Raw genomic sequence first — 19599 nt, 5'->3', positions numbered from 1 at the left:
GTTTTCACTAGGCTGCCACATGTGACCATAAGTAAGTGGACTAAATCGTGAACTGACTCAACAACACTGGCGACGCCACCGATACAAGAGATGTTTCTGATTTTGTCAAAGTTGGACCAAATCCAACTTAAACCTGTTTGGGATTTCGTCTCGCTGAAATAACGCGCAGGGACAATTTGTATTTCTGTGTTTTTCTGCTCGCCACAAACTGAAAGCAGACATGGAAACACTTGTTGGAATCTGTCGCCTCGCGTTAATAAAAAAAAGCGTGGGAGATCGCACTAATGAGAATAAGTGTGTTGGGTTCATCACAAATGTGTTGACCAGAGTTTGTCTGTCTTTCTCTCAGTGGTGAAGCCAACTCCAGTTCCGACGCTGCCACCGACTCCTGCACCTCCACCCACCATCCCTCCTGCATGGCCGGGTGAGTCTCTTTTATTGCCTCTATAAGGGAAAGAGAACACTGTCATAGTCTCCAGGTACGCTAAGTGTTCACGTTCAGCCCATCCTGTCGTACCGTTCCCCAGCTGAGTGACTCCAACACAAACAAACTCACCAAGATTACAGTTCCTATCGAAAGTACTGTAATTCAACTCCTCCACACCCTGAAGTGAATGAAAGAGCCTTCACACTCATCGTCGGCTCAACCGATCCAGAGCTCGACCCGCAATCTGAATTTCACTGTATTACAAATATCATGTGGGCGAGCGACCTTCGAGTTGGAGGAAGAAAGAAGCTTCTGAAATGTCAAAACGAGTAAACCACACTGAACCACTGGAGGCATTTTTTTAAATGCATTTTTTACTGAATCCTCGCCATCTAGTGATCTGTCGACCATCCTACCTACCTTAATATCTATCGACCTCCTGACCGACCAACAGACCTGCCTACCCACCTCGTCATCTAGTTAGCTGTCTACCATCTTACCTACCTAAATATCTACTCGCCTACCTGCTGACCAATTGACCAACTGACAGACCAGCCTACCTACCGACCTACCTAACCAGCTAACTGTCTTTCAAGTGAGTTAAAAAAAACTCAACAACAATTTGAAGTTCTTGACTTTCACAATAAATAACATTCACACTAATAAAATATCAAGCAGTCAGCTTTTCACCGCTTGATGGATTGAACATGTTGTGCCACCACCTGCTTTACGTCGCTTAACATACACAACCATTAATTTTGTGTCGGGAGCACAATAGTTACAGAATAAACACAACCCGGTTTAACTACGCATGTTTACTTCAGACTATTAAAATCATTTCCTGAGTCTTTTGGTTCAGGCTTGAATGGAATCCTCACAGTTTCAGAGGAGACTTCCTGCATCGTGCCAGCAGTGGCTTCGTCTCCATCAGCATTAGGTGTTTGACAAAGGAAGACAGACAAGCTTGTTTGTGTGAGATGTGTTCCTAAATGGGAGCAGCGGGAGGATAAAGAGAGGATCACACCACATGATGGGAAGAGTGTTTGAAGCTGAGTCTATCTTCTGAGAGGAGCCCATTAACAAGCACTGCAGCCTTCTGGTGACCAAATGTTTCACTTTTTGTTTAGCCAGTGTTTCTCTTTATTAATCAGTTGAGCCCATAATTATGTATACGAAGGCAGCGCTGCATTGTTGCCGCCAGATGACTGTAATGATGCCGTGTGACGGCGTCGTTTCCTCCGCTGGCATGTGTGTTGTTGTTGGACTGACATAAAGCTGTACGTTGACTGTTTTTAATCTTCCCCATTTCTTGAATCTCACCTCCAGTTTGCAAAGGAGCCAAAGCCGACGTGGTGTTCCTCATCGACGGCTCGTGGAGCATCGGCGAGGAGAGTTTCAACAAGGTGGTGAACTTTGTCTCCGACATGATCGCCGCCTTCGACGTCATCGGACCCTCGGGAATGCAGGTTTGTGCCGACAGAGTAGAAAATGGTTTTAAGAAAAATGTATTAAAATCCTCTATAGCAGGGGTGTCAAACGTAAGGCTTGTGGACCACAAGAGGCTCCAATCCAGCCTAACCACCAAGTACATTTTAAAAATTTAAGAAAAAAAAAAGTTTTTGGGGGGACATTTCACTATATATTCCACCAGAAGGTTTCGTTAAAATTGACTTTATGTTGAGATTGTTGTCATTTTCCATAGTAATTGTATGGTTTTGTGAAAATATAGACATTTCCATCAGGTATACTCTGCGCCACAACAAAGAATAACTCTAAAGTTTAGATTTAATGCTTGTTATGGCTCTATTTTACCGGTCCAGTCCTCTCAAGATGGAATTGGACTGCTTGTGGTCCCTGAACTGAAATGAGTTTGACACCCCTGACCTAAAGGAACACTGAATGCACTTAATCACTTTTGAAGATTACTGAGGTTCTGCTGCCTCACAGGAAAAACTATAATTCATCTTAGTTTTCAGGAACCGATCCAAACATGTGTTCTCCTGAAAAAATGAATCCATTAGGTTCATATTATTAGTTTGTCTTACACCCCTGAGGGGCAAGTTGGACAATGAGATTTTATCCTAATCCAAGAAAGCTGGTGAGCAGACGCTGCTTCATTTGCCTCCATCAGACCGCGTTTAATTATCCTATTTGTGGTATTTGGATGCACTGATTCCGGCATCTGAGAGCATGGGATGTTTTGTTGCAATCGATTTAATTGGAGGGTTGTTAAATGTAGCTATTAGCAGGGTGTCCGTCTCGAGCATGTTTATGGAAGAAAGTGAAGATTGAGCCCAATATATTTGCCAGAGGGCCCCATTTTGTCCTCTCGCCACTATCTTCCCTCGTGGTGTTGGACTGAACAGTTTGTTGAACTTCTCTGTGGCGATCTTCCCCCTCAGCCGTCGTTCGTCCAGTACAGTGACGAGGCAAAGACGGAGTTCAGGCTCAACGCCTACCGGGACAAAGGCATCGCCATGTCTGCGTGTCACCAGATCCGCTACAGAGGAGGAAACACCAAAACAGGTGCGACAGCGGCGACCCGAGGCCTCAGACCGCCGAGCGGCCTCTGACCGGTTTTGTTTGTGTTGGGCAGGAGTGGCTCTGAAGCACACGTACGAGAAGGCCTTCTCCGTGGAGAACGGCATGAGGAGGAACGTCCCCAAGGTGGTGGTGGTCCTCACCGATGGGCGCTCTCAGGACGAGGTCAAGAAGAACGCTGCCAAGCTGCAGCACGCAGGTAACAAACAGGAAGTCCATTTCATTACACCATTAAATTCAATGAATGAATGAATGAGTACACTATTTACTAGGTAAGTAAGTCAGCAAGTAAATAATTTTGTAAGTAAACCAATAAATGATTAAGTCAATGCGTTAGAGAATCAATCAATACGTAAGTGAGTTAATAAATCAATAGGTTAGTAAATAAATAAGAGAGCAAGTTAGTCAGAAATGTTTGTGAGTAAACAAGTGGATAAGTCTCTAAGTTAGTAAGTAAACATGCTACTTAGTAAATACATGAGGAAATAAAGAAATATAGATAAATAAAGAAATGTTACCTGTTATTACATGTTAAACCTACCATATTAAATCTTTCTTTCAAATTCTATTTTGTTTTATTCTGAACAATAGAAAAGCAAGAAATAGGGCCATAAAGAGAGCAAAAAGGAAAAAAATAGAAACACGTTCAAAACCAAGCAAAAAACGTCATTTGGATTCTCCATGTTTATTTCAATTTTATTTTATTCCTATAGAAGTGAATACCTAGAAAAACTATTCCACATGACACAATCAAAAACATGGTCAATTAAACGTTTTGATGCTTGAAAAAGGTGAAATTTGTAATTGTGACGTTATCTTCTATCTTCATTATTAATCCTCATCTTAATGTCCATCACCAGTTTAACTATTCAGTCATTGTGTTGGTTTAATGTTCCAGTAAATCACGCTGAAGTGATAAACAATGTAAAAACTTAAGGATGTGCTGTGTGCTCGCGGTGCCTTCAGGTTACAGCGTTTTCTCCATCGGCGTGGCCGACGTGGACTTCGTGGAGCTGCAGGAGATCGGCAGCAAACCCAGCGAGAGGCACGTGTTCGTGGTGGACGACTTCGACGCCTTCAACACCATCAAAGAAAACCTGGTCACCTTCATCTGTGAGACCGCCAGCTCATGTGAGTGTGTTGTTGTTTTTTGGGCTGTATTGTGTGGCGATGTTGAGGTGAGTAACGTGAATTTGTTTTGCATGCAGGTAAAGAAAGAGGTTAGATTTCATTAAAAGGATCACCTTTTTGTTTGTTGACCTCATTTAGCTCCCATTTCATATATTTGTGTCTTTTGTGTAATGTCTGAATATAGTTTAAGAAATGTATTGTGTTGATTAAATTTAATGAGCTTCAGAATGTGTAATTCAGTGGGGTATATATACATTATATATTAAAACAAGTTTACCTGATTGAATATGAATTTATTTGAATTTAATTAAATGTATTGATTGGTAAAAACACATTAATTTGCTTTGAATCCAATTGATTTTTGTTAAAAAGCAGATGAAATAACAGAAAATGTAATTAGATTAAATTAAAGTGAGTCTAAAAGCAAATCAATGCTTGTAAATTTGCTTTTAATAAAAATAATAATAATAATAATAATAATAATAATAATGCTTGTAATAGGTAAATAAATTAAACTTTTGGTTTAAAAAAAAAGTGTATTATTGTTAAAAATAGTACAAACATTATTGACATCCATTATATCATCTTGAAAATGATATTCAATTAATTATGGTTAATGTTCAATCTGATTAGTGGCTATCGTTTTTTATTAATAGTTTAACTTTTTTTTATATTAAAATTTGGATTATTTTCACATGGAGGGGATTATAGGTTAATGGTAGTGATGGAGTTAAAAACAACAAAATAAGTCTGTGTCTTTTCTTGTCCACAGCTTGTCCTTTGATTTACCTGAATGGCTTCACCTCACCTGGTGAGTACAGTTACACGCACACACACACACACACACACACACACACACACACACACACACACACACACACACACACACACACACACACACACACACACACACACACACACACACACACACACACACTTGGTGAACCTCTGCGTTAAAAACAGACTTTTGGATGTGATGTTCCAGGCTTCAGGATGCTGGAGGCGTTCAACCTGACAGAGAGGATGTACAGTTACATGAAGGGTGTCTCCATGGAGCCCGGCTCCTTCAACAGCTACGCGTCGTACAGACTGCACAAGAACGCCTTCCTGACGCAGCCCACCACGTAAGGATCCAGAAAACACATTTCAAACAGCTTGTAGTTAAATCTCGATTCAAATATGAAAAAATTATTACGTAATTTGGTTTAATTGGTTAAACAAGTCTGTTGGAAAAAAAAAAGTAGTTGTATTCAGGTCTACAAATTGTCAAAATTTATTATGAAACAACCAGATTTTCTCATTAGTGCCTAAATAAAACCTTCTGAATCGATAACTCACCTATCTCTTACTCCCTTGGTTAATAGTACTTGGTTAATTGCTTCAAAATGCTAAAAATTGCAATTAACCTAAATCTATTGAATCCTTGCAAACACCCTGTCTCCACTTGTGATAAAAAAGTTGAATTTTGTCCAGAATGAACCTGGTACGAGCAAATAGAGCTCCAATGGTCTCACAGTGAAGAGGATAACATCATCAGCATATTGAGTAACTCGCAGGACGTCCACACACGTCAGATTTGTTCAGTTGAACTGTGCTGCGATCGCTGTGTTAGATTCTTTTGTGGAAGCTTGAACTCTGCCATTGGTGAGCTCCTAACAAAAAGACGTGTTTGATAAGCACAGCGACTCTGGTGGCCCAGTTAAAAAAAAAAATTAACAAAGAGAAGCTGCTGTGGCTTTGACACTTTCGTACATTTAAAAACTCTTAGCTGGTAAAACTCTCACCATAATAACCCAACATGCATTGTGTTGCGACGGATTACATGTGGGAGCATCTGTCCGGCATGTGTTCGGGCCACATGTTTGTTCCAGACTAGGAAACCGCACGAGTGTGAAAAGTTGTGAAATCCTCAGTCAGCTCGCACTCAGCATGTTACCACGACAAAACTCTTCATGTTTCCTGTCTGAACAGAGAGATTCACCCCAACGGCCTCCCCCACGCATACACTATCATCCTGATGTTCCGCCTCCTGCCCGACACGCCGGCCGAGGCCTTCGACATCTGGCAGATCTCCAGCAAGGATCACAAACCGGAGACCGGCGTCACCATCGACCGTGAGTTTCCCTGCTGTGTGGAGCAACTGTTAGATCCTTACTGAAACGTCTGGGTTGTCATGTTCTTGATAAGTGAGCAGACCGGTAAAGGAGCCCTCAGCATGAGAATCTGCTGTCATCAGGTGGCTCAAGCTGTTTTGATCCATCAGAAACATTTACTTGATTAGATTTAAATCTCTCAGTTATTGAAAATTAATACTTTACACCACAGTAGTATGTATGACTTATCTGTAAAGGGCTCTTCATTTATTGCACAACAAAGCATCAATCATCAAATATGGGTTTCTTCATTGATGAAAAAGTCGATATTTATGTGAAACCAAACAATTACTTTGAAAATTTCTATCAATCTCAATATAAGTCTATTTTAATTAAACTTTTCGGTGCAAAATACAGTGAGACGTCCCCAAAAACTTTCATGGCCGCATCACTGATATCTCAGCTCGAGTCTCAGTGTTAGAAATCCTTGTTTTCTTTGAATTGTTTTCATTTTAATTTGTGGTTTGGCCGGATTAGAGCTTCTTGCGAGCAGTTTTGGCCAACGGGCCTGATGTTTGACCGTCATTTTAGACAATAGTTGGGGCTAATGCTAACTCAGCTAGAGCTCTATGCCATGTGAAACAAAAGTATCATGCCCTCTATACGTCACCAGTGTGAGTTTGTTTCACTAAAGTAATGAGTTACTTTATTCATGCATCACTTAACAGTGCTGACATGTGATATATGTTTGTTCTCTGATCAGCCTCCAGCAAAACGGTGTCGTTCTACAACAAAGATGAGCGTGGCGAGACGCAGAGGGTGACGTTCGACAACAGCCAAGTGAAGAAGATGTTCCACGGCAGCTTCCACAAGGTAAACAGCGAGTGAGCGAGCGACATCTCAGACATGCTTCCTGCCATCCATCAGTGCCAGGAAGAGAAAAAAAACGTCATGAATCCTGCAGAAGGGATGTGACGCTCAACGCTCTGAGCTTTTTTCCACAAGTGCATTCTGGCTTCTTTCACATTTAAGTTGCAATGTGTCTTTAATGGGTGGATTATGCAACATCTTCTGGAGCGAGGCGCAAACCGAGGCACGACACATCAATCGAATCGCTGCGCTTTGTTCTCGCTGGACGTCTCGAGGTCATGCAGATACTACTGCGGATGCCTGAGATTCCAAATGTGTTGCACATTACGGGCGCCGCTGCTCACACGCCACCGCAGACGTGCTTGCAGATGGTCGTCTGCAGGTTTTAAAGGGCAGCGCTGCAGCGTCGGGCCGCCATTTCTCTTTATTGTGATTGATCAGTTCAAGTGGTGGGCTGAAGGGGGCGACGGCAGCGATGACTAGTACGTATCCAGGTTTGGTTTGGATTATTGAGGATGATAGTTTGGCAGCGCTGTGGTGGTGTTTTAATTTTACCTTGGTTGGAAAAAACTGTTTAATGTTTGAAACGCTTCCTGAAACATGTTGCATGTGTTCATAAGAAGCTTCTGGAAGTTTCTCATCTCAATCTGTTTTTAACTTTTAAACATGCAAAGCCACATGACACAGTAATTTTTCAGTAAATACAAAAATGATTTAATAAGTTAGTAAGTCAATTTTAAAGGTTAGTCAGAAACTAAATAAGTTATTAGATAAACAAGTGAATATCTAGTAAGGCAATAAGCTAATGAGGGAATAAGTAAGTCAATAGGTTCATGGATCAATAAGTAATTCAGAAAGTTAAGTAAATAAATTTGTAAGCTAATGAGTGGGTAAGTTATTAAGAAAGGCAGTCAGAAAGTAAAAAAGTAAGTAAATAAACAAGCATGTCAAAAAGTTAGTGAGTAGTTTGTAATCAAACGAGTTAGTATGCAAACAGGTTTGTAAATAAAGAAATAATTAAGCTAGTGATTACATACATTATTTAGTAAATACATCAATATGTAAGTAAGTCCGAAAGTAAATAAGTAAGTAAATAAACAAGTAAGTGACTGTTACTCGATAAGTTAGTGATTAAATAAGTAACTCAGTCGGTTAGAGAGTCAGTGAGTGGCTAAGTAAAGACGTCAGTAAATAAACAAGTAAATACCAATTAAGTCAATAAATACGTCAATAGGTTTGGAAATAAACAGTAAATAATTCAATAAGTTGGCAGTGAGAGAGGAGAGAGAGCGAGAGAGAGAAAGAGAGAGCAGGGAGAGAGAGAGAGAGAGAATTGATGGAGACTCATTGACGAGTTGTCCCACCGAGATTTTCATCTCAGCCTGGAAAAAGTTGGGTCACCCCTGCTGCAGTTAAACAATGACATCAGATCCAGCAGCTTAACTACCCCCCCCCCCCCCCCCCCCCCCCCCACACACACACACACACACACACACACACACACATCCTCTGGTAGCTGACCACTGAGGAATCCTGTGGTTTTACCTCCCAGCATGCATCTGCACGTCGTGTCTGCCCGGCCGGCTGCTAATGACAGTGGAGAGCTTCAGTGATTTAGTCTCCAGGCTTCCTGACACCTCAACACACCGCTCCCGCTGGCTCGGTTCACTGTAATTCATGTTGAGGGTAAATCCATGTTTTCACCTCCTGAATTCACTTTCTACTCCCTCTGCAGCACAAAATCCAACCAGCTTAGGACCTCCGGAGAGCAAAGTACTCACATTACTATAGTATTTTCTAAATCTGTGACTCGACTCACATTTAAGTACAATTAACAGCATGCAATCTACTTTAACTCTATTGAAAGTCATTTACTTCTAATTCAGGTACATTGAGTTATTCAAAATAAATAGAGTTAATAAAATACCTTCACTCCCTTTACATTATTCGAGTACAAATTAGAAGATGCGAAAGCAGTTGTACTCTAGTTCAAATCTGATAAAGCTCTGCATTCAACCAGGATTCTAAGAGTACGGTACCTGAAAAGAGTAAAGTTAACTTAAGTTTTTAAAGTTACATAACTAGTTAGGAAGAAGAACAAGTAATCGCCTCCAAATATGAATGTCTTAGTCATGTGAGCATAGTTGAGTTGTTGTAGCGTAGATACATTAGCTGAGCTGGAAGGACTGTGATGGGAGGAAGATGCTCTATAATTGGGAGGAAGATGCTCTATAATCTGGATGTAAACCACAACAAACCAGCTTAGATAAACCACAAATATCCAGACAGCTCCTAGAAGCGGAATATAACTTTTACTTAAAGCGGCTCATGTTAATCACAGCTACAGTGAATACAGGCTAATGCTACTCAGAAGTGGAGATATTTCCTGTTGCTATCTGGAGGACCGTTTCTTCAGTTGAATACCTGCTCCACCTCCATTAAAGAGACGTTTAGTGAGAAAGGAGCGAGTAATGTTAAAGTCAAATTGTTGAGCAGGACTTAAGAGAGACAACAGCCCTGCAACTCTCCAACTGAACGACAAATAATGAGGCTCTCCTGCTCCAGTAAACAGGAGTTGATGAAACTGTAATAAAGCTGCTCAGCTCTGGAATGACATTGACCTTGAACTAGCACTATAACACACATTTCTGAGCTGAAGGTGTCCAGATGGTGTGACATGCAGCATTCATTGAGTCAGGATCTGCAGAAATACCTTGGTTTTATCGTAAGCTGAGTCATCGGAATTTGTTATTTCTTGATGTCATTAATGCTCCAAGCTGACTGGATCCGTGCCTCTGGGGTTGAATGAAAAAGTGCAGCTGTAGCTGTAACCCTGTCCAGGGACTGACCCCCTGAGTAAATTCCACATCATCTCGCCGACACCGAAGACTCTGCACAGGGAGAATTCAGATTCTATGCTTTTGGTTTTCGTGAATCAAAGGATGTGTGGCAGCTTCTTTCCGTCTCAGCAGCACCTCTCGTGCAGCTCCGAGCTGCATCTGGAGGAATTGGCTCCAGAATCTGACGGAGTGTTTGAAAATGCTGTTTTCGGAGCTGGGACGCAGCCAGGTCGTATGGATGACTGTGATTAGCGCCGCAGCACTGGGGTCGACTCCGGGATGCGTTTCAGATGACATGTGGGCTCCGTCAAACCGACTCCCGTCTGGTTTTTCAAGTTCTTTCTCCTCCTTGAAACAGACATAAAGTGCCTTCTTTCAGGATGCTTGGAGTTCTGATCACATTCAGGGTTCATTCATCTTTTATTCATTTACATCTAGGTGAGAGTGCTGGACCCGGAGCTAAGCCCGGCTGGCTTTGGGGTTAAAGGCAGTAGAGCCTGGAAAACTCTCAGAAAGACACGCGGGCATACCTATGGGCAGGTTTAGAGTCAACAACGAACCTCTGTTACATCGAAACAAGCCCGTGATTACACAAGAACAAACTGTTGACAAGTAACTTTAAAGTAACAGAAGCAGCAGTTAGTACAGGAGGACCTGCTGCTCAACATCAGATCGTTTGCTGATGATTCTGTGCTTTCACTGAACTCCCGCCCGGTCGTCTCAGTGTTGGACGACCGCAGGCGACGGGCTGCGGCTTCGATAGAGACCACGCTTCTCCCTCCTGCTGCTGCCCACCCGAGCTGCCGTGAAGGCAAGGATCAGGCCTCGCCACAAAATGACGACACACAAAAAGACGTGGCGAGAGTGATGCCAGTGAGGAGAAATGCAATCTGTGGTGTTGTGTGTGTGTGTGTGTGTGTGTGTGTGTGTGTGTGTGTGTGTGTGTGTGTGTGTGTGTGTGTGTGTGTGTGTGTGTGTGTGTGTGTGTGGCTTCAGTTGTTTTACCATTAAGAGTTGTGAGATGTCCCTCAGTGAGGAGGACGGAAGGAATTCTGGGCAAACTCAAAAATGTGCCTCCGCAGCTGAAAACTGGAGGAATCTCTAAGATGTGGACTAAATATCAGAGTACTTGAAGAACAAACGGGCGAGTTGATGGAAAACAAACTCAGGCCGCAGTTTTTTTGATTCTTTGAAAGAAAATCTGCAGATGTCAGCGGTTTAAGGTAAACGCTGATGGTGAGACTCATAAAATGACCACAAAGCGGCATGAGACAACATGTAAAGCCACAAAACTTCCCCACAGGAACTCTGATAACCAGAGTGGCAAAAAAAGACAAAACAAGTCTGGATGATTGATGAAAAACGACTAAAAATGACGACTAACACACAAGACAAGTTCACCAAGAAGCAAAAGGCGACAAGAGTCACAACACAACCAGATAGTTGTAATTTGACTTCAAATCATAAACAATATATAAAAATAACTCTAAATAATGTCAATATTTCATAAAATTACCACAAAATAATGAAAATGGCCAACTAATGTTCACAAAGGCATTAAACACAAAAGAAAAACCTGAAAATGAAAAAAAAAAGACTAGACTACAGACATAGATGCGCACAAAGAATCAGATAATGATCTCAATATGATGAAAAATAAAATAACAAACATTCAGAGGCGTACATCAGCACAGACAAGCTCAGGAAAGATGATAGGAACATTTTAAGTCATGAAAAAACCACAGAGAGAAATCAAAGGACTGAAAGTTTACCTCAAATAACTTAAAATTCTCAATCAAATAAAAAGCACCACATATAAACAAACATCATAATACAAAACAGTGGGCTGAATGAAAGATCATAGAACACCAAAACACAAACATTTAAAGGTGCTGAAAGATATTTAAAGTTTGACATGTTGACGCAGCAATTGAACCCACAACCATCTCACTGTGAGTCAAGAGCTTTAACCACTACGCCGCCGTACCTCACATCACAGAAATAACCAGCGGTGGTAAATGGACATCGTTTTCATAACGTTGTCGTGTAAACACGTAACTTTTCTGAAACAAAGAAACAAAAACGATGTGTTTTTACTTGAAATGCTGTAAAAATGTGCCGTTATCCTGAAAATAGAAGCAATCTTAACGAACGTTGCCATCTTCGGAGTATGTTCCATCGTTTAGAAGCCATGACGACACAGAGAATGAAAGAGGGATGTTTCATTTTGAATTACTCATATTTTTGGAGCTTCAATGTGCGGATCTGATCAAGTGCCTCCACTTTATGAATGAACGGAGAGGAAGTGCTGGGTTTCCTCTCACTTATTTCCAGTTTCAACAAACAGAACTACAGTCGAGAGAGCATCCGCCCCTCGCCTTGGCCTCCGCTGCCAGACCCCCCCCCGACAAAATCTAATAATTCACAGGCCGCAAGGATGAAAACCAGACGCCGGCGCTTGGTCACAGAACAAAGGACATGCCAATAAAATCTCTATTCTTTTTTCTTTTCTCCTCCTCTGACTCCCTGAAGCTCCATATCCTCGTTTCATCCACCGGTGTCAAACTCAACATCGACTGCCAAGAAGTGGCGGAGAAGGAGATCAAGGCCGCTGGCAACACATCCAGCGACGGCTACCAGGTTCTGGGCAAGATGTCCAAGTCCATCGGCTCCACGGGCGAATCGGCAACTGTAAGTGAGCTCATGCTACAACTGGACGAGTGAACGCCAGCGTTACGCAAGACGGTGTAAATCAGGGTTTGATTGCAGTGATTATTGGTGCTAATTTGCAATGTTGCATAGTTGGTTTCAAGCAAATAATAAAAAAAAAAACTCAGGCGGGGGAGGGCGCGTATCACACACATGTAGCACAACAGCGTCTCCATGTTTTGACTTTCCTCTTCCTCTACAGTTCCAGCTCCAGATGTTCGACATTATCTGCAGCTTGGGCTGGACCAGCAAGGACAGATGTTGTGACCTGCCGTCGATGGTAAGGGAACCCCGGCCGCCGCGAGGCCCTCTGAGCTTGACGTAGTTAACCGGGTTTGAACTCGGCTCGCACCGCCCTCTGAACTCTTTGACCTGCGGCGATAAACACACTGCAGCTTCACACTCAGCAGAGTCTCCCTGCAGGAACTGGTTCTAGTACATGTGGCAGGAATGAATAATGGAGCAGTGGTTCACTCTGTAGCGTCACAGCAGGAAAGTCCTGGTTTTATTCCGGCCCGGAGCCTTTCTGTGTGGAGATTGCATGTTCTGCATGTGCATGAATGGGGTTTTGCTGGCTTCCATCTGCAATCCAAAAACATGTTGAGGTAAATATCGACTTGAAATTGGCCATTGAATCTGCCATAATAAGGAACATGAACTGCTGCGTTAAAAGAAGAAATTTCATTGTTAGCAGAAGGAAGACGCTCTAAAGTCTTGGTTGCAATCACCTCTTTCTATTTATAAGGAATCACAATGGGGGGGGGGGGGGGGGGAAGGCACCTGAGACAAAACATCAGTTAAGTTTAAGTTGATCAAGTTTATTTAGAGTCGCTAATGCTAATCACAGGCTACGGCCCCATTTTACTCAACAATGTTTTCATGTGTAAACGCAAAACAGTGATTGTGATTTGAATGTCTGTTTATACGACAACGGTGCTCGGAGCCGCGGAAAACGCAGCTTTTCTAAAAACACACTGTCACTTTGAAAACTGGGAGAGCGGAGAGAGACAGCGGCTCGACAACACTTTCCAAAGATAGGAACTTGGGGAACTCATTTTTTTGTGGTTATCAGTCATTGGCTAATTAAAGGTAACATTAAGACAACGGGTTCAGATGAATCTAAGAGACAATTTAACACAACTGACTATAACTGAATTACTAATCAGTTATTAGCTCATTGCAGCTAAACACGCTAGCTTAACGTTGTTACATTCCAGCGCGCCATCGCTAGCGGTGTTGGTTTTAAAGCTTTACGACTGAGTTGACGGGAAGTCCTCGATAGTGACGTTTCAGCGTTGGCAGGTGATGGCAGACTGAATCATTGAGAGTTTGCGGCTCATTAATGGGCTGATTGGACACATGCTTCCAATGCTCGCTGCGTTTCGTTCCAATCCGCGGCGACAGTGAGATCATCCCCAGCGGAGAAGCTCAAAGGGAAAAGCTATTTTACAGACACCGTCCTGAGATTATCTTCTCAAACACTCACATCTGCTGGTGTGTAAGGGCATATTTGTTTGTTTTTACATCTGCGCTGCATCTTGGAGATGTTCACCATCATCTTCTTGAAGAGTAGAAAAACCTGCGAGGCCACCTGGTTGTTGTTTGAGAGGAAAACATGCAGACTGCAGGGAAACGTAAAGGAACCATTAATGCTGTGGTTGTTGGCATAGCGATGTCTGGGGGGGGAGAAGCAGTTGACTTTGAGCTGAATCGTGTGGCTGTCGACGTGTCCTTGATTTTCCTCGGGACTCGTAATCAGAATCAGAAATGGCTCAAATTGCCAAAAAAATAAACAGGGTATATGTGATCTGCGGCTGCGGTGCGAGCCAGCTGATACATCTACATTACCAGAACTCACAGGAGGCTTTCAGGACAGAGAATGACTCATACAATTTCTAATATTATATATATATAATATATCATTTTCTCAGCTTTGGCTCTTATTTCTGTCAATTATGTAGACTATGTTACATTTCATCCTCCATCAGAACTCAAACATGAACAAGCTGGGGATGTTGTTACTAGATCCAGTCTTCCCTAAAGACACATCTATCGTCTGGAGCTGGTGAAAGACATTGTACACATTGCACAAGTTTCCAGTCCATCACAGCGTCAACAGAGTCACTCAACCACACCTAAAACCAATTCACAGACGCCAATCATCCTCACAACCCTTTAAATTAAGGGACAATCACAGTACCCAGAGACCCACCCAGGAACAAAACACACCCAGTTATGGAGTCAGATTTACCCTCCAATACTGGACCCGTTGATGGATTGTCGAGTGAGCATCCCCAGAAGAGAAATACATACTTTTAAAGAACAAACACAAGATTCGAGGCTGGAAACGATGCCAGGAGAGGAACTTAAGGTGATTCAGCAACTCATAGTATATACACTTAAAGATACACATTGTGTATATTTAGGAAAATATTTTGAATTGAGTGATCCATAATTAGAAGAAAACAACATCACCGTGAAATCAAATGGAAATCTGTCACTTTAAGTCTCTTTTAGGTCCATGTTTGGTCTCCACCAACTCTCTGAGGAGAATACTGATGCTGCTAAAAGCTCAACAATCTCGTCTCTAAATCAATTATGTTCCTGTAAACTTTGGATTTGTTTGATATCTAAGGCGCACAAAACAACTTCACCTTTAAATTGAAGGCAAATCTGATCAATTTAATGTCTATTTTCTAAATTTTTGGCTCAAACACCAACTCCCTTCAGTTTTGCAGCTTCAAGAAGCTCCACAGATGAGCAGGGTTGCCAGGAAATCGTATCTGAGCACAAAAAGACTGAAACAAGTCAACAAATCTGTTGAAACCCTCAAAACATTGACCGGAAGATGTTCGATTTGCAACGCTGGGAGGCTGGTGATGGAAAGCCGTGTTTTTGCCCACATTGGGTCATAATTTGGCGAGCATGAATTGCGGACAGGCTGCAGCTTTTTAGGACACTGGGTGAAATGAGATTGCCGGACTTTTTGTGAACTCTGGTGTTTGTCAGGATGTCCAGGAATGTTTGAAGGGACGTACATTTCGAGGCATCAGCAGCAACTACTTTCTGCTCAGACTCTGGTCTTTCTCACCGTGAAGCTTTTTCACTTGGGTCCCAGCGGAGATCTCCAGAGACGGCAGTAACAAACAAAGCTTTGTGTGAGGGGGAGCACGTCTGCAGTGGGGCCGTCCAAAACATTTCGAAAGGCGTTTTCAGCTCCGGTGGGTGATTATCTGGAGCCGGCGCAGAACGGGGACAGCTGCGTGATTGGGCTGTTTCACAGACAGTTAGGACACAATCCTAAAGCTGAAGCCGTTCGACGTGAACTCAAAGGAAACACCCACACAGACTGCAAAAAAACAACCCGGCATGTGTTTGTTAATCAATACAGCCAGGGTATTAGTTACTTTAACAGCTAGATTACTTCTATTCATTCCATGTGTTGACAATGAAACAAACAAAAAAAATTATACCCAGCATTTAAGCCAGAAAGCCTTTAAATAATGTAAAAGAATTCATTAATGAGCCTATTCCTGGCAGAAAGTCCTGACAAGTGTGTCAGTGAGTGTCTGGGATGTTGGAACAGATCAAAAACACTGTTTTTATAGAACAGAGGTTCGCTTCGTTTAACTGTAAGCAAGAGAATCTGTCGGCGTCTCTGAGGTTCATGTGAGGTCGGCGCCGCTTTAAAGGCTTCAAACTGAATCCTATCAAGACGCTCTTCATGTGGAAGTGATGCTGATCGTGTTTGCAATTATTGGTTGAATCGACACAATTCTACCCAATAGATTCCAGAGGTCAAGATTATAATGCAGGGAAGAGTCCTGAATAAACAACCAACGAAAGTGAGATTATCAATTTTGTTTTCTTGTTGTTTGAAAAAAACAAAAAAAACAAGCAAATAACAGAAATCCACTGTTCCTCCTCATAACTGAAGAAAAAAAAAAAAGAATTTGGATTTTATTTAGATGCTTTTAGGCTCAAAAGGCAAAGTTTAGTCTGGGGGAACATTTCTGACTAGTTTAAAGGGGACATATCATGCTAAATCCACTTTTTTAGCCCTTAAATGCATTTTGGTGTATATTTAGAGTGTTTAGAAGTACAGAAAAGTTCAAAGTAGTCTCTTCAGGTGCTCCGTTGATATCTTTATATTCTGTTTTGGTCATATTTTGCGATCGGTTTCGATTTTTCTATTCTCTATTACGTTTTTTGAACAATGACGTCACAGTATTCTCAGCGGAACTGCCAAATTAGGACATCGACGTTTCGAGCAATCCGCCATTTTTGTTTCTCGCTGCGATTTTGTAGTCCAACCGAAGTTACGAGAGGATAAGTCGAAATGTTCGGTTGTTGGATGTAGTAACCCACAAGCTTCGTTACACCGTCTCCCAGCATCAGAACCTTTTCGAAGTGCCTGGTTGAGTTTTATTTTTCACAGAAATGTACCCACATCTGTGGGTAAGGTCATTTTTGTGTGCGCGAATCACTTTAAGGACGACTGCTTCAGCAACCTCCGCCAGTATAAAGAAGGATTTGCCGAAAGACTTGGTCTGATTGAGCGGTCAGTTCCTTCTATCTATGGAGACGACGAACAGAGCACTTCGGTAAGCTGTATATAACGCTAAAAAGTGTGATGATAAGACGTCCCTGTCATTGTTTTGTTAGCATTAGCAGTTGCACCGTCTTCATATGTTAGCGCTGTGTGCTCGTTTTAGATTATAATGTAACTTCTGTGTTAAATAGTCGTTGTAATACAGGCAGTATTGTAGTAGTGGGCATGGATGGAGAAGTTAGTGTAAATATAGTAACACACCATTGCGTTACATCCATATGAAGACGTTGTTCTGTAGGTGCATCATCGTCATTTTCATCTCGCTCCGCCGGGTCCGACTCTGGCTCCAACATGTATGGCTGGATGGACAAATCTTCCGTTGTTGACATTTTGTAAATAATGTGTGAATATAAAGTTTCTGCGCCGCTAGATAATTGTATCTGTTCTATCAAACTACAAAGATGGCCGAACAGGGTGACGTTGAACCGAGTGTGACCTCTGCAACCTGGAGAGGAGGAGGGGTATGAAGTGTCTCATTTGCATTTGAAGAGACCGCCCCAAAACGAGTTGCTCTCAGAAGCGCATCAGAAAAGGGGTTGAAAAGGGGCCTGTGGAGCTCTAATAATGAGGAATTCAGACCCAAGCATTGCAGTTTCGCGTTGTATAGACCACAACTGTATGATTTATATGTAAAAAGGAAGGATTTAAAAGCATGATATGTCTCCTTTAAACTAAATTCCAACTAGTTCTAGATGAATTAGAGTCAAGAGGTAGACTTAATCCATACTAATGAAAGACTATATTCTAACTAGTTTAGACTTAAATTCTGGACAGTTTTCGACTAAATTCTAACTAGTTTAGAAATAATCCTAATTCCAACTGCTTGACAGTAAATTCCATTATTTTTTAAACTAGTTTTGTTCTAAATTATAAATAGTTTTGCACTAAATTCCCATTAGTTAAGACAAAATTCCAATTTCCAACTGCTTGAGAGCAAATTCCAACTAGTTTTGCACTAAATTCCATCTCGTGAAATATGAGGGAGCCGTCGCACTCTGGAGGCCGCCATTGTTGTTGTTGTTCATCTACTCACACACGTGCAGATCAACTATTCACTTCAGCCAAAAGGTGCAGTCGCAGCGTTTCACGGAGTCGGGGCATTTTCTAAAAAGTTGCGTTTTCCCCCGTCCCCACTGAAATGCAGTCAGAGGGTTTTAAAAACTAAATTTCTGCGACTCTGAGTGCCATTGCTCCCAAAATGGAACAAAAGTTTGGCGTTTTCACTTAAAAATTTTGTGTTTTCGGGGTCTTTATAGTTGTGTTGAATACATCATTTCATTTGTTTTCCTGATTCCATCTCGTCGACGGTATCCTGTCCGCTTCCTCTTGTACACGTCGCTCTCATGTTTTTGACCCTTGAATCTTCTGTGGTTTTTTTCCCCACCAGAGAGATGAACTGAAGTGTCCTTCTCTTCCAAACTCCTGCTCCTGTATCTCAGAGGCCAACGGGCAGCCGGGCTCTCAGGGGCCAGTGGTAAGAATCAACTCCTCATTCATAGCACATTGTGTGATATAATCATCCTTCACACTGAATCAAATGTTCATTTTGATCTTTTCTCCTTACCAAAAGTCAATATTTGCTCGTCATTTTCCCCTCATTGGAACCATGCCCAAAATCTTAAAATATACAGTATGTTAGAAACATGGGAATACTGTATCGGTCCAAATATAAGATGCCCCCCCCACCTGTTTTAAAAAGCTCATATTTGTAAAACACAGGTGCGTGGCTCTAATCCGGCCAAACCACCAAGAGAATTATAAATATTTCAAAGAAAACATGAATAAAAAAAAAAAGAATTCTTCAGAGTAGCGACACAACCCAACACTGAGAAGTCATACTGTCATGGTGCGTTTGTAAAAACACCCAGAATGCAACAGTTATAGAAGTTTTTGTTACATTTCACTGTATTTTGCAGAAGGTTTCATTAAAATTGGCTTAATGTTGAGATTCTGGTCATTTTTTCAGCAGTAATTGTTTGCTTTTCGTGAAAATAGACATTTTCATCACGTATACTCTGCACCACAACAAATTCAAATTTAAAAATGTATAATTAAAGGTTATCATGGCACTATTTTATGGTCTGGCTCACTGAAGATGACATTGGACTGCCTGTGGCCCCTGAAGTAAAACCTGTTGGACACTGCTGTGCTAACAGTTGCTGAACAGAGCAACTTGGCTGAACTCGTCAGATGTTTCCCACTTACAAAATGTTTTATAAATAGTCCTCAGTCTTTTCCTCACTCAAATCTCCTGCTGCTCCCAAAGCTCTTCACGCTCGCGACCATTCAAAGCCTTTAAACTGCTTCGACAACATCAAGCACCTTTAGCTTCCTACACCCCCCTCTGGTGCCATCGCCAAGTCCCTGTACATTTCA

The 19599-nt window shown here is 41.9% G+C and overlaps 1 protein-coding gene across 6 annotated transcripts in view; it reads left to right on the top strand.

The window, feature by feature from the left end:
• col12a1b (collagen, type XII, alpha 1b) overlaps window positions 1-19599 on the top strand; it is a 143144-nt gene that overhangs the window by 106579 nt on the left and 16966 nt on the right. For all 6 annotated transcript variants that reach the window (XM_080490675.1, XM_080490677.1, XM_080490676.1 and 3 more), the window contains 12 exons: window positions 350-424; window positions 1754-1893; window positions 2830-2953; window positions 3024-3167; window positions 3935-4099; window positions 4872-4910; window positions 5085-5223; window positions 6071-6213; window positions 6956-7065; window positions 12435-12593; window positions 12814-12891; window positions 18611-18697. In XM_080490675.1, coding sequence (XP_080346801.1) covers window positions 350-424; window positions 1754-1893; window positions 2830-2953; window positions 3024-3167; window positions 3935-4099; window positions 4872-4910; window positions 5085-5223; window positions 6071-6213; window positions 6956-7065; window positions 12435-12593; window positions 12814-12891; window positions 18611-18697 — 1403 coding nt within the window. The remainder of the gene's footprint in view (window positions 1-349; window positions 425-1753; window positions 1894-2829; window positions 2954-3023; window positions 3168-3934; window positions 4100-4871; window positions 4911-5084; window positions 5224-6070; window positions 6214-6955; window positions 7066-12434; window positions 12594-12813; window positions 12892-18610; window positions 18698-19599) is intronic.

The sequence above is a fragment of the Lipophrys pholis genome, assembly GCF_963383615.2.
Source record: "Lipophrys pholis genome assembly, chromosome: 21".
Classification (NCBI taxonomy): Eukaryota; Metazoa; Chordata; class Actinopteri; order Blenniiformes; family Blenniidae; genus Lipophrys; species Lipophrys pholis.
The sequence above is the reverse complement of the archived record's forward strand: the minus strand, read 5'-3'. Positions and strand labels throughout refer to the sequence as shown.